Source organism: the organism of the source record quoted next, unplaced genomic scaffold (genome assembly GCF_019419815.1).
Source record: "Pyrus x bretschneideri cultivar Hongxiangsu unplaced genomic scaffold, Pyrus_bretschneideri_v1 Contig211, whole genome shotgun sequence".
Taxonomy (NCBI): Eukaryota; Viridiplantae; Streptophyta; class Magnoliopsida; order Rosales; family Rosaceae; genus Pyrus; species Pyrus x bretschneideri.
In genome coordinates this window covers 1,325-14,875 of record NW_025999515.1, presented here as the reverse complement: position 1 = coordinate 14,875, position 13,551 = coordinate 1,325, and the positions used below count along the sequence as shown (strand labels likewise).

Here is a 13,551-nt window from a genome sequence, read left to right as displayed (position 1 = left end):
TTTGTTTTGAGTTGATTATTGGTTCACCATTTTACTAGGCTTTGAACATTCATGGGTAATGTTTTGTTTTTAAGTGCATGCTAGCATGATTCCGCCTTTAATTTGTTAATTGCATGCTAATGATGTTGCTTAAATGAACATGTCATCTTCCAAAATAATCCTTCAGACTCGTCCTTGTCTACAACCCATATTGAAGAAATTCAAGAAGGTGCGTGACTACGATAAGCACCACGACGATGATTCTGCAACGTTTCGTTCCAATCCCAAATTTCAAGGAAGTTTTGGGGTTTTTCGAAAAGCTTTGGCTCGGAAGAACGAAAACATTTTCGATTTGTTCCATAGGGAAGCTAAAGATTCGGTGAATCCTCCAATTATTGATTCTGATTGCAAGATAAGCACCACAAAGGAATTGATCTGGGTTTCCTGTTTTTTATTGTGAATTTATAAGAATGGAGAAAAAAGTCGTTGCATCAAAATTGTTGGCCAAGAAAGGTGAAGACTCCTTGCTCTGTGACGTGGGTATTTGTTCTTGTCCTAAAGTGGTTTTAATTTCAATTGCAAAATTTGGTGAACATGATTGCCACCATGTCTTTGTTGGATGGCACCAAAAGACCAACATTGCTTCTTTGAAGCATGGCTTCCATGAATTCATTCATGACAAAGGTGGAGGTTTACCAAAAGACAAGATTTGGATGGACCATTCGAGAATATCCAAGAATTTTTTAGAAGAAATCGATCTCTTAATTGTACCTACTGACCAAACTTATATTGCTCTCCAAGTGTGTAATGAAAGGTCACACTCAGCAGGTTGTGATTTTCAATTGGGCTATCACATGCCGATTTCTAACACCGAAGGTACACTTCGTAGGTTCTTTACTTCGAATGTTAAATCAAAGATGCTCATAGTTCTAAATTTCTTGTTTGTAATGGTGAAGTCATGAAAAATGGTACTATTGTGCATTTGAAGCTTGGTTTCCATGAGTTAATTCGTGACAAGGGTGGGACAATTAGTCAAGGGCTCTTTAAATCGAAATCCAAGAATACAAATTGTGCGCTGGGTTTTGATTGTTCCAAATTGGTCAAATGTAAGGTGAGTTCTGATTATTCCATGATCATTGATGGGGAGTATGCTGGTAAATTAAAAGTGCATCATTTAGAAGCTTGTATGGAGACGAACAGAAAAAATGAAAGAAAGTTTACTCTCTCGAGATTTGAAACTGGTTGCTGTGTTATTTGCCATGTTGTTCTTGATTGTGACTACTGTAAGGGCATTCGGGAAAAGGGTGGTGGCTCAAAATTCAGGGTAAGGACGATGATAATCCCAATTGTTAGGAAGGAATATTTGGTTCTTAGCTTTCATAGGCAGAAGAAGTTTCCATTTGGAAGTTCTGTTCATGGCTCTTTTGGTTTGCCAGATACTAGTCATATACTTGAGGATGGAATATTAACTGGTTAAAGAATGACAATAGTTGCGAATACAATGAGCACATGAAAGTGGATGCTGCCTTCACTGGTGCAAAACACATGCCAAAACAAATGATTTACAATAGTAATTCAAAGTTCTGAATCATATCAGAGAATAAGGCGGTAATAGATGGGGCCTGGATAAGTCATGATATTGATCTCAGATTAGGGTCGAGGAAAATAAGTAGCATAAGGAAGCCTATATGGAAACTAACGAAAATGTATGTGGGTTTCCTCCACCACCAGAACTTGGTTTATGATCGAACAATGCAAGTCATGGCCTGCCCTGAGGTGCAATATCTATCCATCAAAGCCATTCCGAAGAGCATTGTACACAAGGAAAAAAAGCTTGAGAGGCTGAGGGAGGACCTTCTGTCCAAACCCGAGAACATTAGGGAGAGAATTGTGGATAGGAGGATCTCAAAGAAGCTTAGGGATCTGTCTCTTTTAGAGCAACCTTTCATTAAAGATGATAGTCTTTTGGTGAAAGACATAGTGAAGCAGATCGTAGCTGCTCATGGTGAGAACATAAAAATTCGCAGATATTATCAACCTTTGAGTGTGGAGGGTACTTAATTAGATATGAGTGTAGTGTTTCAGTTCATACTTATTTCCATGTTCCATGTTTCTTGCTTGAAAAAGCATTTGGGACCACAAGTAACAACCACAGTGCCGCTGCCAGTTATCATAGATGATAGGATTTTGCAAAGATGTACCAATTGCAATCTTGGATAGAAGAATGATCAAGAAAGTGCTACAGCTACGGAAGTCTTAGTTCAATGGCAAAACCACTCCAAAGATGATGCTACATGAGAACTATACCATGAACTGAAGCTTAAGTTTCCAGAAATTGTGAGCCTTTAACACATTCTTGTGATTTTGTTGTTTCTAGTTTTATTGCTGCTTTTCGATTGTACTTAGTTCGAAATTGTAAATCTTACTTGTAAGATTGGTTTTAAGGGGGGGATATTGTTAGGATGCCAGATGGCATCATCTTGTGGTGACAGTTAGTTAAGTGTTAGTACAAATAGTGCGTTGTAAGAGAAAAAAGGCAGTTAATGAAATTGTATTGTTTGTATTGTTCTTCTGTTACTCTTTTTCTCTCTCTGTGGAATTGTGGAAAATGTAGAGCAGCGTTCTAACAAAACTAGTGTAGCCTTGCACCACCATCACTCGCCGTCTTCTCCAGTGAGCTCCACAAAAAATATAGAACCACACCAGACCACCAAGTCGTATCCCTCTTTGTCCCTCTCGTTCAGGTAATTCCCTCCCTTAACCTCTCTATAGTCTATCTCACCTCTGCAATAGATTAGCCATGAAGCTAAAATCATCACCATTGCCATTGCCCATGGCAGGTGACCACCGAACCAACACTTCCACAACCCCCCCCCCTCACTTGAAACCTAGCCTTAGGTTTAGTTCCAGATGTTCCAACACGAAAACTCTCGGATCTTAGAGCTCTAGCAGCGATGGAGATTTTTCGGTGTGGAACTCATCATTTTTTGTGAGGGTGAGTGTCGAATACGCTTCAAGTGATCTCCCTTCATGGTTTAAAATAATTTATGTACAATCACGTTCCTTGTTCTTTGAGCTTCAAAATGGTATACTGGGTTGTTGATTTTGACTGAGTTTTGGACCCAAAGCATGCTCTAGAAAATTAACTAGAAATATGCCATCTTCTGGGCACCACGAAGAAGGCTAGTATGTTTTTACTCGCATATGTGTGGGCATGAATGAACGCGTAAGGGTGGTAGGCGCATGCGGTGCGTGGCTATGATTGCAACAATCTTGTGGTGGCGCGTGGAGGGACCCGAGGTCCCGCCTTAGGTTTCTCGACATGCTGAATCCTAATTCGCCCTTCGTTTTCTTAAATTTTGTTGTTTTAAAATAGTTCATTTATTAGTAGTACTTTGTACGAAAACGCAAATTTATGTTAATACGTTATATATTTATGTAAATGATTTCATTTCTAGGTGAAACGCATGGCAAGGACCTTCAATGCCTGCGAGGCGGGTTTGACCTGACGACACGATATGTGAATGGGTCTTTGCTTTTAAATATTATATATTTAATTAGTTTCCATTTATATATTTAATAAAGAATTTTCTACGATTCGCCTAGATTCGCTTAACGTTTGTAAGATTTAGCGCATTGATGAAAATTATGAAATTATGCTACGTCCTACAGGATGCGCGGGTATGCGTATTATTATGGATGCCTTAATTGTAGTTATGGTCAAGAATAGTATTTCATTGATTATAATTATTGAATTATCGAATTATTGATTTACCATTGCATGATCATATTTACATTATCTGTTCATTGTGTGCTACATTGGTGTTTGTACTAGCCCGGGCCAGTGCCAGACTTCACGTGTATTTTCACATCACACTGTACGCTCACTTTGGATCCATTGTAGGTGTCAGTCCTGTCCTAGATTGTTATAGAAAGAGAACAAATATTATCACTTTTGTTGATAACAAGTACCCAAAAGAAAAAAAAAGGTTAGGGGATACCAATTCAAGTTGTGCCGTACATATCTGTAATGGAATTGAAATCTTTTGGTATTATCAGAATTGATATTGTCGTCGACCCCTTTTTATTAGTTACAAATACAAGAACCATGAAACATGAACTATTCCCAAAATCTTTAACCTTAATAGACAAATTCAAGGACTAAAAAAAAAAAATTAACCTAACAATTGAATCAAGAAATAAGTTAAATGAAGAGATGAAGAACATACTTGGTGTTGAATTTCATTAGAAAATAATTTGATGGTGATTCATGGTTTTTCTTTTCTTGGGAAAGCAACACAGCTTTGTGGAGTAGGGCAGAGGGTTTTTTTGTTTTGAATGAATACGGTAAAAAGCATGGAGAGTAGGAGAAACCTAATTATGTATTAATTTACCATTTTTACTTTTAGCCTAAAAATAATATATAAGGTAATAAAAGTATTATTTGACCAAAAAAAAAGGTATTATTTATAATTAAGAAACACATTAACTATTAGTTTTGACAGCATTTGGGTGGGCTATTATACTTACGATAAGCAACAACAACCTCATATATAAACTATTATAGCTGCAATTTGTTAAAATCTTCCCTAGGCTACAGCCCACTGTAGCCATGGGTGTAGCTCCGCCAGTGTAATAATAATCAAGTAATAAATACAACTAAAAAGGATGTGGAGGCCAAAGATTCCTCCAAAGGTTAAAATTTTCGCTTGGTTATTTAGTTTGGAGAGGTTGCATACTAAGATGAGATTCAATAGACATATTCAAAGCATTAATACTAGTTGACCTATTTGTAATGGAGCTGAGGAATGACAAAACCATCTTTTTCTTAATTGCCATCATGCCTTTCAGATGTTTTCCCAGGTAAGTCCTTGGAAGAATGATGTGATAAAAGATAGCATACAAATTAAATTCAATAATTGTAGTATGTGTATGTAGGGATCGTTCAAGGCCAGGGATTAGAAGGGATACTAATCTACTCAAATTTGACTCAAAAGCACTAAACTAGACTCTAATGACTTAAAACAAACCAGAATGACTCAAAACAGAAACTAAGGATTACTTTGGACAAATTCTAACTTAACTTTGACTCAAAACACTAAAAGAAACAATTCAAAATAGGTTCAAACTCAGTAAACACGAAATATTAAAGGGAGTATTGGTTTTGACGAAATTAAAGTTAAAAAAAAAAAAAAAAAACTAGATTTAAAGACTCTAAACAACTTGGACGAAATTGGGTGTTTAAATGGGTGAATTGCTAGCTAGAGGGTTCATCTCCAAACATGACACATATGCATACAAATTTATTTCCAGTTATTATTCCTATAAACCATGAATGACAATGCCCCAAGTTAACCGTGAACTGCACAAATTAATTCTCAGTTTTTCCTAATTTCATTGAATTGGATGGATAACGCATCAGCAACTAAATTATTCTTCAATAGTTCCCTACATGAACATCATAATAGAGATACAATCAAAGATCATTAAGCTTTGTGAAAATCATAAGCATTGACAAGGCATTCGTAACTATGAACTGCATGATAGTCCTGCCATGGATTTACTTAACACGATTGTGACTAGCAACCTCCACTACTTATAAATATAAGTTCATAAGTATTAGGTGAAATTCCCTTATATTTTAGCATAGTATGCATCCTTAATCAACATACAAGAATAAGTTATCGATCAAACAGATAAGTAAATCGCATTCATGTTTTACGAAACAATAACTGGAGGAAATCAATTCATATCACATATATGTTCATGGCTTTGAATCCACCTCTAGCTAGAACGAGTTTAGTTCCTCATGTTCGCACTTAAACAAAGATAACTTAAATTAAACATTGAAAGTAAAAGATAGAATACACCTAACAACGTTTTAGCACTCCACGCTTGAATGGCAGGGCACGGCTCCAAGGATCTCCTCTCCTTTCTCCTTGCAAGGTTGCGGCACTAGAGAGATTTATGTGTCTGATGGATGTGTGGTGCGAATTGCGGTGAGAGATGGGTGCTAAATGATAGGTGTGGCACTATGTATTTATAGGGAGAAGGGAAGGTACAACAACGGCTGAGAATGAGGGGGATTAAGACTCCAAATCAACAAAGAACAAGGACACTCTCAATCAGATTTCAGAGAAGACAAGGAATGGTCTTTGTAGCAGATTCTAGAGCTTCTAGAAGGGTACATGCAGCATACTTTTAGGGATAGGGATAGGGCTTCTAGAAACCTGATATTTAGGTGTTCTAATGTCATTTAGATGTCTTCCTTGTAGCTGGAATTAAAGTGGAAAGATATTAGGTTAGGATAAGATAAGATAAGGTTGGATAATGTTTGGATAAGATAAGGTAATTTAGACAATGTTTCCTTCTTTATAGCTGATTCCTTATCTTTCAAGTCTTGAATTGATTCTTCCAGATGTTAAGCACATTCCTAGTGCTTCTTGAACTTCAAATTCGTCCATCCACCTTACTCCATACATATGTTCTCCATTCCAAGCCCAAAACTGCTCTAAATAGCTCCAAAATGCCTTTTCTTGCCACATTTGCGAATTGGACCTACAAACACACAAAAATAGCTTAAAACACTATAATAAATAGAAACTAACTCACTAAATGCAAGAAAACAAGCTAACTAAGTCGCATAAATATGCTTCTATCAAATTCCCCCTCACTTAGCTTTTGCTAGTCCCCGAGCAAAACAAAGAAAACAAAACACAACCTAAACCTTCCAACAATTGCCTCAGGGATTTCCAATGAAACATGACATGTTAAAAATCACTACTCCCATAGATTTTAGCCATCCTTACCCTCGAGCTTATACTTAATCACAATAACCACTCACTAGCTCGCATTTAATCAATTAAAACAACATTTTGAATGTAGTAACATGCCTTTAAGAATTCACTCAATTCCTCACTGGATATACTCTCTATTTTCTCACAAATTTTCTGACTACACTCCCTCCACTAGGTATATGTGAGAAGATTGATGTAAACATGTAGACTAAGGGCTAGTTTGGTATTGCGGTGCTTTAAAAAAAGTTGTTTCTGCTGTACTGTGAAAATAAGCAGCTGTGAAATAAAGCAGCAGAGTGTTTCGTAAACTTTTTTGTAAAAGTGCTTTTGAAAAAAAAAAAAAAAAAAAAAAAAAAAGCAGTATTATAGTGTTTGGTAAACTTTTATGTAAAACAGATGTGAAAAAAAAGCCTGTTTTTCGAAGCTGGGTTTTGCAGCTTCTTGTTTTTGGCTTTTTTTTTCACCCAAAACTGTGAAAAAAAGCTGAAGCTGAATGTTTACCAAACACAAAAATAGCTCCCATCTTTTTTTGATACTAGCTTTTTTTAGAATCACCTCAGTACCAAACCAGGTCTAACATTCACATATGTATAATCAAAGAAAGCACTTTTTGGAATTATTAATATGAACATGTATATGATCTCATTAATGGAATACCACTACTTAGACGCGAGAACCAAGGATACCATATGCTCGTACCAATTTTAAACTCCACATATTCAAGCACATAACAATCGAGATAGAAGTCTAAAGGTTGTAATGGGGCTAAGGTATTGGCTAACAAAGAAAGGTAAGGATAAATAAAAGTTCTTAAAGCGATAATAAGCAAAGTAATAAACACTTAGAATTCAACTTGTGATTGTAGAAATAAACTTTAAACATCCATGGAAGATTCACACAACACTTAGGGCCAGATTCAAACTTTTGGACCCTTTCTTCAACAACCAATACTTGTGAGTTCATTCTCACTTATTTCTCAACTCTTTTTCTTTCTTTTTCACCTTTTTTTTTTTTTTTTTGGGTGCCCTTTCTTTTTCTTTGGCACACTAAATGTACAACCTCAAAGAATTCCCACGAAAAACCTTCCCCCACACTTGTTTTTCTGCAAATTGTAGATCAAAAGGAAATCCCTCTAATTCATGCTCTACTATTCTTTAAGAACAAGGGTATGGATAGTCCTATTCTAGGCTAGGCAAGGGTAATGTGGCTAACAAAAAAAAAGGCTAACTAAGGCTCAATGATGCGAAAATTTTCTTAACACACAAATTAACCCTCTAGTGACAATTGTAGCATATAAATAAGTAGGGATCGTTCTTACACCGGGGATTAGGAGGGATTGCTAAACACTTTAAACTGGCTCAAATAAATAAAATTAACCTTTAAAACACTTAAACTCACTTAAAAAAAAACTCAAACACGTTCACAAGACTCAAAATAGGCTAAAAACACTCAAAACTGCCTTAAAAACACAAACTGAGCAGTTTTGAGCCTAAACACAAACTTGGACGAAAATTGGTTCTAACTTAACTCAAAACTCTTAAAAACACAATCTAAAACATATTTGGACCAATTAGACACTCTAAGACAAGTGGGGATTTGGTTTTGAACGAAAATCAAACAAACAAAACAAATATGTAAACTAGGCAGATTTGGACGAAATTGATAAAATTAAGTGGATGGTGAGATGGCTAGGAGGTTTTTTTCTCCACACATGGCATACTTGCATACAACACAATCTTCAGTCGCTTATTCGATGAATTATGAACCTCAACACCCCAAGTTAATTAGGTACGCTTAAATTAACTCTCAGATTTCCCTTAGGTCATTGAATTGAATGGAATTAGCGCATTGCAATCAAATTATTCCTTAAAAGTTTTCTATATGGAAGCGCATAAAAGAAAGACAATCAAAGATCATTAGGTTCTATGGAAATCATAGGTGTTGACGAGGCATTCGTAACTATGAAAGCGCATGATACTTATGCCAAGAATTTAGTTAACATAATTGTGACCAACAATCTTAACTACTCATGAATATAAGTTCCCAACGATTAGGTGAAGTTTCCTTATACCCTAGCATCATATTTATGCATGCAAATTAAGTGTGCACTCTCAATTCATATACATAAACAAGTTTTAATTAAGACAGATAAGTAAATTGAATTCATCATTCATGAAATCACAACTGAAAGTAATCAAATCATCATGCAAATATAACCATGGTTTCGAACTTCCCCCCTAGCCAAAAGGGGATTAGTTCCTCATGCTTGCACAACAAAAAGTATTGAATTTAAACATTGAAATCATAAGAAAGATTACACCTAAACGCTAAGCAATTCCAAGATGGATTTGATTCACGGTTTGGCTCCTCCTCCTCCTCCTTGCTGCGGCACAAGATGTGTGTGGTGGAATTGGGGGTTTTGGATGGTGTTTCCTTGTTTGGAGGGATGGAGGATGGTTGATTATGGTGGGAAGGGTGCGACAGATGTGTAGGAAGATGTATGGAGGTGTATGGAGGTTGAGAATGGAGAATGGAGGTTGCGGCACAAGGGTTTCTGAATAGCATAAGGGGGTGTACAAAATTTTGGCTGATTTTATGTTTGTATAGTCCTAGGGTTAAGTAGATTAGGGTTAGGCTTAACAGATTTTATGGACTAGGGCCCTAGAATTCGGCCATAGGTGATCAAATCCACCTAGGAAGGGGTTTGGCCCAATTAGTTTCATAATAGGCTTGTGTAACCCAAATCCAAAAGGGATTAGGCCTTGAAAATCAGAATCCAAAGGGAATTAGGCCTAGGAAGGTGCGGCACAAGTGGGGGAGAGGGTGGCTTGACTTGCAAGGCAAGGCAAGGCCTTCTAGAAAGGTTTGGTGCGCCACATTTGTAGGATTTCTAGAAAGAATGGGTTTTGTGGCAGATTTGGGCCTTCTAGAATAGGATGCTTCTAGAAATAGGTTCTAGAATTATCTATTTAGGTCCCCTTGCAATTAGGATTAAGACATGATAAGGTTTGGATAATGTTTTGGATAATGTTGGATAAGGTTTTAGATAAGGTTTTGGATAAGGTTTTGGATAAGGTTTTGGATAGGGTTTCCTCTTTGAGCTACTTCCTTATCCACTTTGTCCTTAGCTTAGTTCCTTCCTCTTCTTATCACATTTCTAGGCTCTTGAAGTCCAAATTCGTCCATCCATGTTAGCCCATATGCAAGCTATCCACATAGTGTCCAAAATAGCTCCAAAATGCCCTTTCTTGGTACTTTAACCCATAAGACCTACAAACACACGAAATTGAGTTGTAATACGACATTAACTAAGAAATAATAGCACAAATGCACAAGAATAAGCTAGTTAAGTCGCCTAAATATGCTCCTATCACTCAACAGGGTTAAACCTACAATACATATGCAAAGGGTAAGGCTTTTTTGCTATGGTTTAACTAAACAACTTCATCTTGTTATATGTTATGCAATCAATTTTATGCTTTGAATGAAACGGGTATGAGTTCTAGTATTTGGATCTATAATGATGAAAACGCATTCTAAGTAGTAACCAAGCAAAGAAATAATGAGATCATGCAACAACTTTAGAAAACAAGAATATCACAGATTAATAGGCTCAAGTCTCTCAGGGTTGTAGCGTTAGTTTGAGTTCCTTCCTTCAAGCATGTTACAAAAACTGATTTTTTTTTTTCTCTTTGTGATTACATGTGAATTTGTAAGCGACAACTACAACTAAGCATAAACCAAAGAGCATATCAAACTTCCATCCATGTTTGTAACTTTCTTTAACAGTCATGCAATTAAAAACCAAATCCTCATCATTGTGTTGGAAGGTACCCTAAGACACAAACAAACATCAAAAACGACTCTTTTTGGGTTTTTTCCAAAGCTTTTTCAATTTTTTTTTTTCAAATTTTCATATGTTCCTTTCTAAACACATTAAAACACCCCAAAACACAATATAAACACTTAAAAACAGTGAGTAACAGCTTTAGAAGTGATAGGTGATAAAATCCCACGAAAATCAATGAAAAATCATTTGTTTACCCCCCCCCCACTTAAACCAAACATTGTTCTCAATGTTTCAAACATAGACTCACACGCAAACAATCAAACAACACAACTAACAAACATGACAATTATGACAAAGTAAAAGCAATAAAGAGTAGGGTTAAGGAACGCAAATCTGGTTTTGGAGCCGAAGATTCCTAGGTCTTCTTTATTTGAACGCATGGGTTGCCTCCCAAGAAGCACTTGCTTTAACGTCTTCTAGTTGGACGATGCCTCCTTTTAAGCTCCATGAGGGCCCATGGCATGGAGGGGTATTTCCTCCATGACATGCTCCTTAAAATGCTCATAATAAGGATCTACGAACAGAAAGGGATAGTGATCCTTCCTGATTGTGGCATTGAGCTTACTAAAGTCAATGTAAACTCTCTCACCACCTTGGATTCGATTGGGTACCTGCACCAAAGAAGGTAACAACCTATTAATTGAAATGGGAATTGGAATTGGAATTGGAATTGGAATAGATGGCTCACCAATATATTGTGACGAAGGCTTAAAAGTAGCAGCACTGTCAACAAATTCACTAGGGATGCTCTTGGCCAGATTAGGTATTTTGAGGGCAGTGGCGTGTTCCTTGTCCTCCACTCCAATTCCCTCTTCGATAATGGTTCAAAATACATCATTCTTGATAAGTGCTGAACGTTCCTGCCCTATATATTTATTCACATCAATGGCAAAACAAGAATGAACATCATTAGGATTCTTAATAGATTCAGGAACTTTGAATTTAATAATATCACCACCAAACTCCATTGTTAATGCTCCCTTGGCCACATCAATCTTGGTTTGGGCTATTTTCATGAAAGGTGATCCAAGTAAGATTGGCAATGGTGGAGAGTGGGCTGAATCTTCTATCTCAAGAACATAGAAATCGACTGGAAATATCAAATAGTTAACCTGCACCAAAACATCTTCCAAAACTCCTTTCGGATATACATTAAAACGATCGGCTAATTGGATAATAACTCCACCATTTTTAAGCTCTCCTAGATTCATAGATGCATAAGCAAAATATGGCATAACATTAATGGAAGTACCTAAATCTAGCATAGCATGTTCAAACCTTGTTTTACCAATTACACAAGGGATAGTGAAACTACCTGGATCTTTGCATTTAGGTGGCAGCTTCCTTTGCAACATTGCAGGCACATTTTCACTTACATGTACTACCTCTTTCTCCTGAATTCGTTTCTTTGTTGTACAAAGCTTCTTCAAAAACTTAACATACTTCAGATTTTGCTTTATCGCATCAAGGAGCGTGATATTGACTTGCACTTTCCTAAATGTCTCTAGAATGTCTTTTCATTCTCTTCGTTCCTAGATTGCATAAACCTGCTAGGGAAAAGTACATTTGGTGGAATAACGTTAGAAGGAATTGAATTTGGACTTACCTTAGTTGAGTTGGACATAGTGTGCTTAGGGGGCTGCGGCAAGGGTTGTTCCACTCTTGTCGTGGCTTTGCCTTCTTCCTCTTCCTCGAGCAGTAGTTTTTCGTCCTTCTTTTGGCTTGATTTGGACGGTTATGGGGTGGTTCTAACTTCTTTGCCACTTCTCAAAGTGATGGCATTGGCAATTTCAAATCCTCTCATTGGATTCACAATGGTTGAACTAGGCAATTTGCCTTGTTCTCTAAACTGTCCCATGAACTCCGCTACTTGCCCCATTTGCTTCTTCAATTCGTCCACCTCTTTAGCTTGATTTTGCATTCTTTGGTTTGATGTTGTACTCCTTGTGTCAAAGAGGTGACTAATTGAATAACTTTATCATTATCCAAAGACATACCTGAATTTGGTTGGGTCGAATGTGGTTGAGGTTGCATTGGTGCGAATACCCTTTGAAATATCCCGAGGGTTGGCTGTCAAAATCCTCCTTATTGTTGAGTTTGTTGAGGCTCCCTCCACTTCATGTTTGGGTGATTTCTCCATCCCGGATTGTAAGTGTTGGCGTATGGATCATATTTGGGCTGATTTTGGCTTTGATACCCAATAGCGTTGGCACTTTCCTATCCCCCATTCTCTATCAATTGAGGGCATTGCTCATTGGAATGTCCTTGCATGGTGCACACGCCACAAACACTTGCTTTTTGTACTTTGAATCCATCAATAATCTGTGACACAAGAATAATGAAATTAGCCAATTGAGATTGAAGTTTGGAAATTGCACTTACCTCATTCACTTGGGTTTGCCGTGGGGGTTCTCTTTGTCCAACTCCCTCGTATTGTTGTGCATTCAAAGCTCGATTGGCTATGAGGATCTTGGCAGCAACTGGGGTTTTGTCAACCAAAGCACTTCTTACCGAGGCATCTAGCATTTGTCTTTCAAGTGGAATGAGTCATTCGTAGAAATATTGAATTAGAAGCTCTTCCTTCATTTGATGTTGTGGACAAGATGCAACTAAAGTCTTGAACCGCTCATAATAAGCTAGAAAGGATTCTCATTGGCTTTGTTGAATTCCACTAACCCTTTTCCTCAAAAGAATGACTCTTGAAGTTGGGAAAAATTTCTCTAAGAATGCTCTCTTCATGCTTTCCCAGGAAATGGCAGTTCCAAGTGTTAATTCATAGAGCCAATCTTTAGCCTTTTCCACAAGAGAGAATGGAAAAGCTTTTATCTTCAAAATATTGCCATCCACATTAATGGGTGTCATACTCGAGCATACTACTTCAAATTCCTTCAAATGCTTGTTCGGATCTTCAATGCACAGCCCATG

At 37.1% G+C, this 13,551-nt stretch overlaps 1 protein-coding gene across 1 annotated transcript; it reads left to right on the top strand.

The window, feature by feature from the left end:
* Positions 1 to 1,683: 1,683 nt before the first annotated feature.
* LOC125477497 (elongation factor Ts-like) lies at positions 1,684 to 2,032 on the top strand (the record flags this gene model as incomplete). Its single annotated transcript, XM_048584643.1, has 1 exon — positions 1,684 to 2,032. A coding segment is annotated over exon 1 (349 nt), but the record flags the coding sequence as incomplete, so codon positions are not given.
* Between the last annotated feature and the right edge of the window lie 11,519 nt (positions 2,033 to 13,551).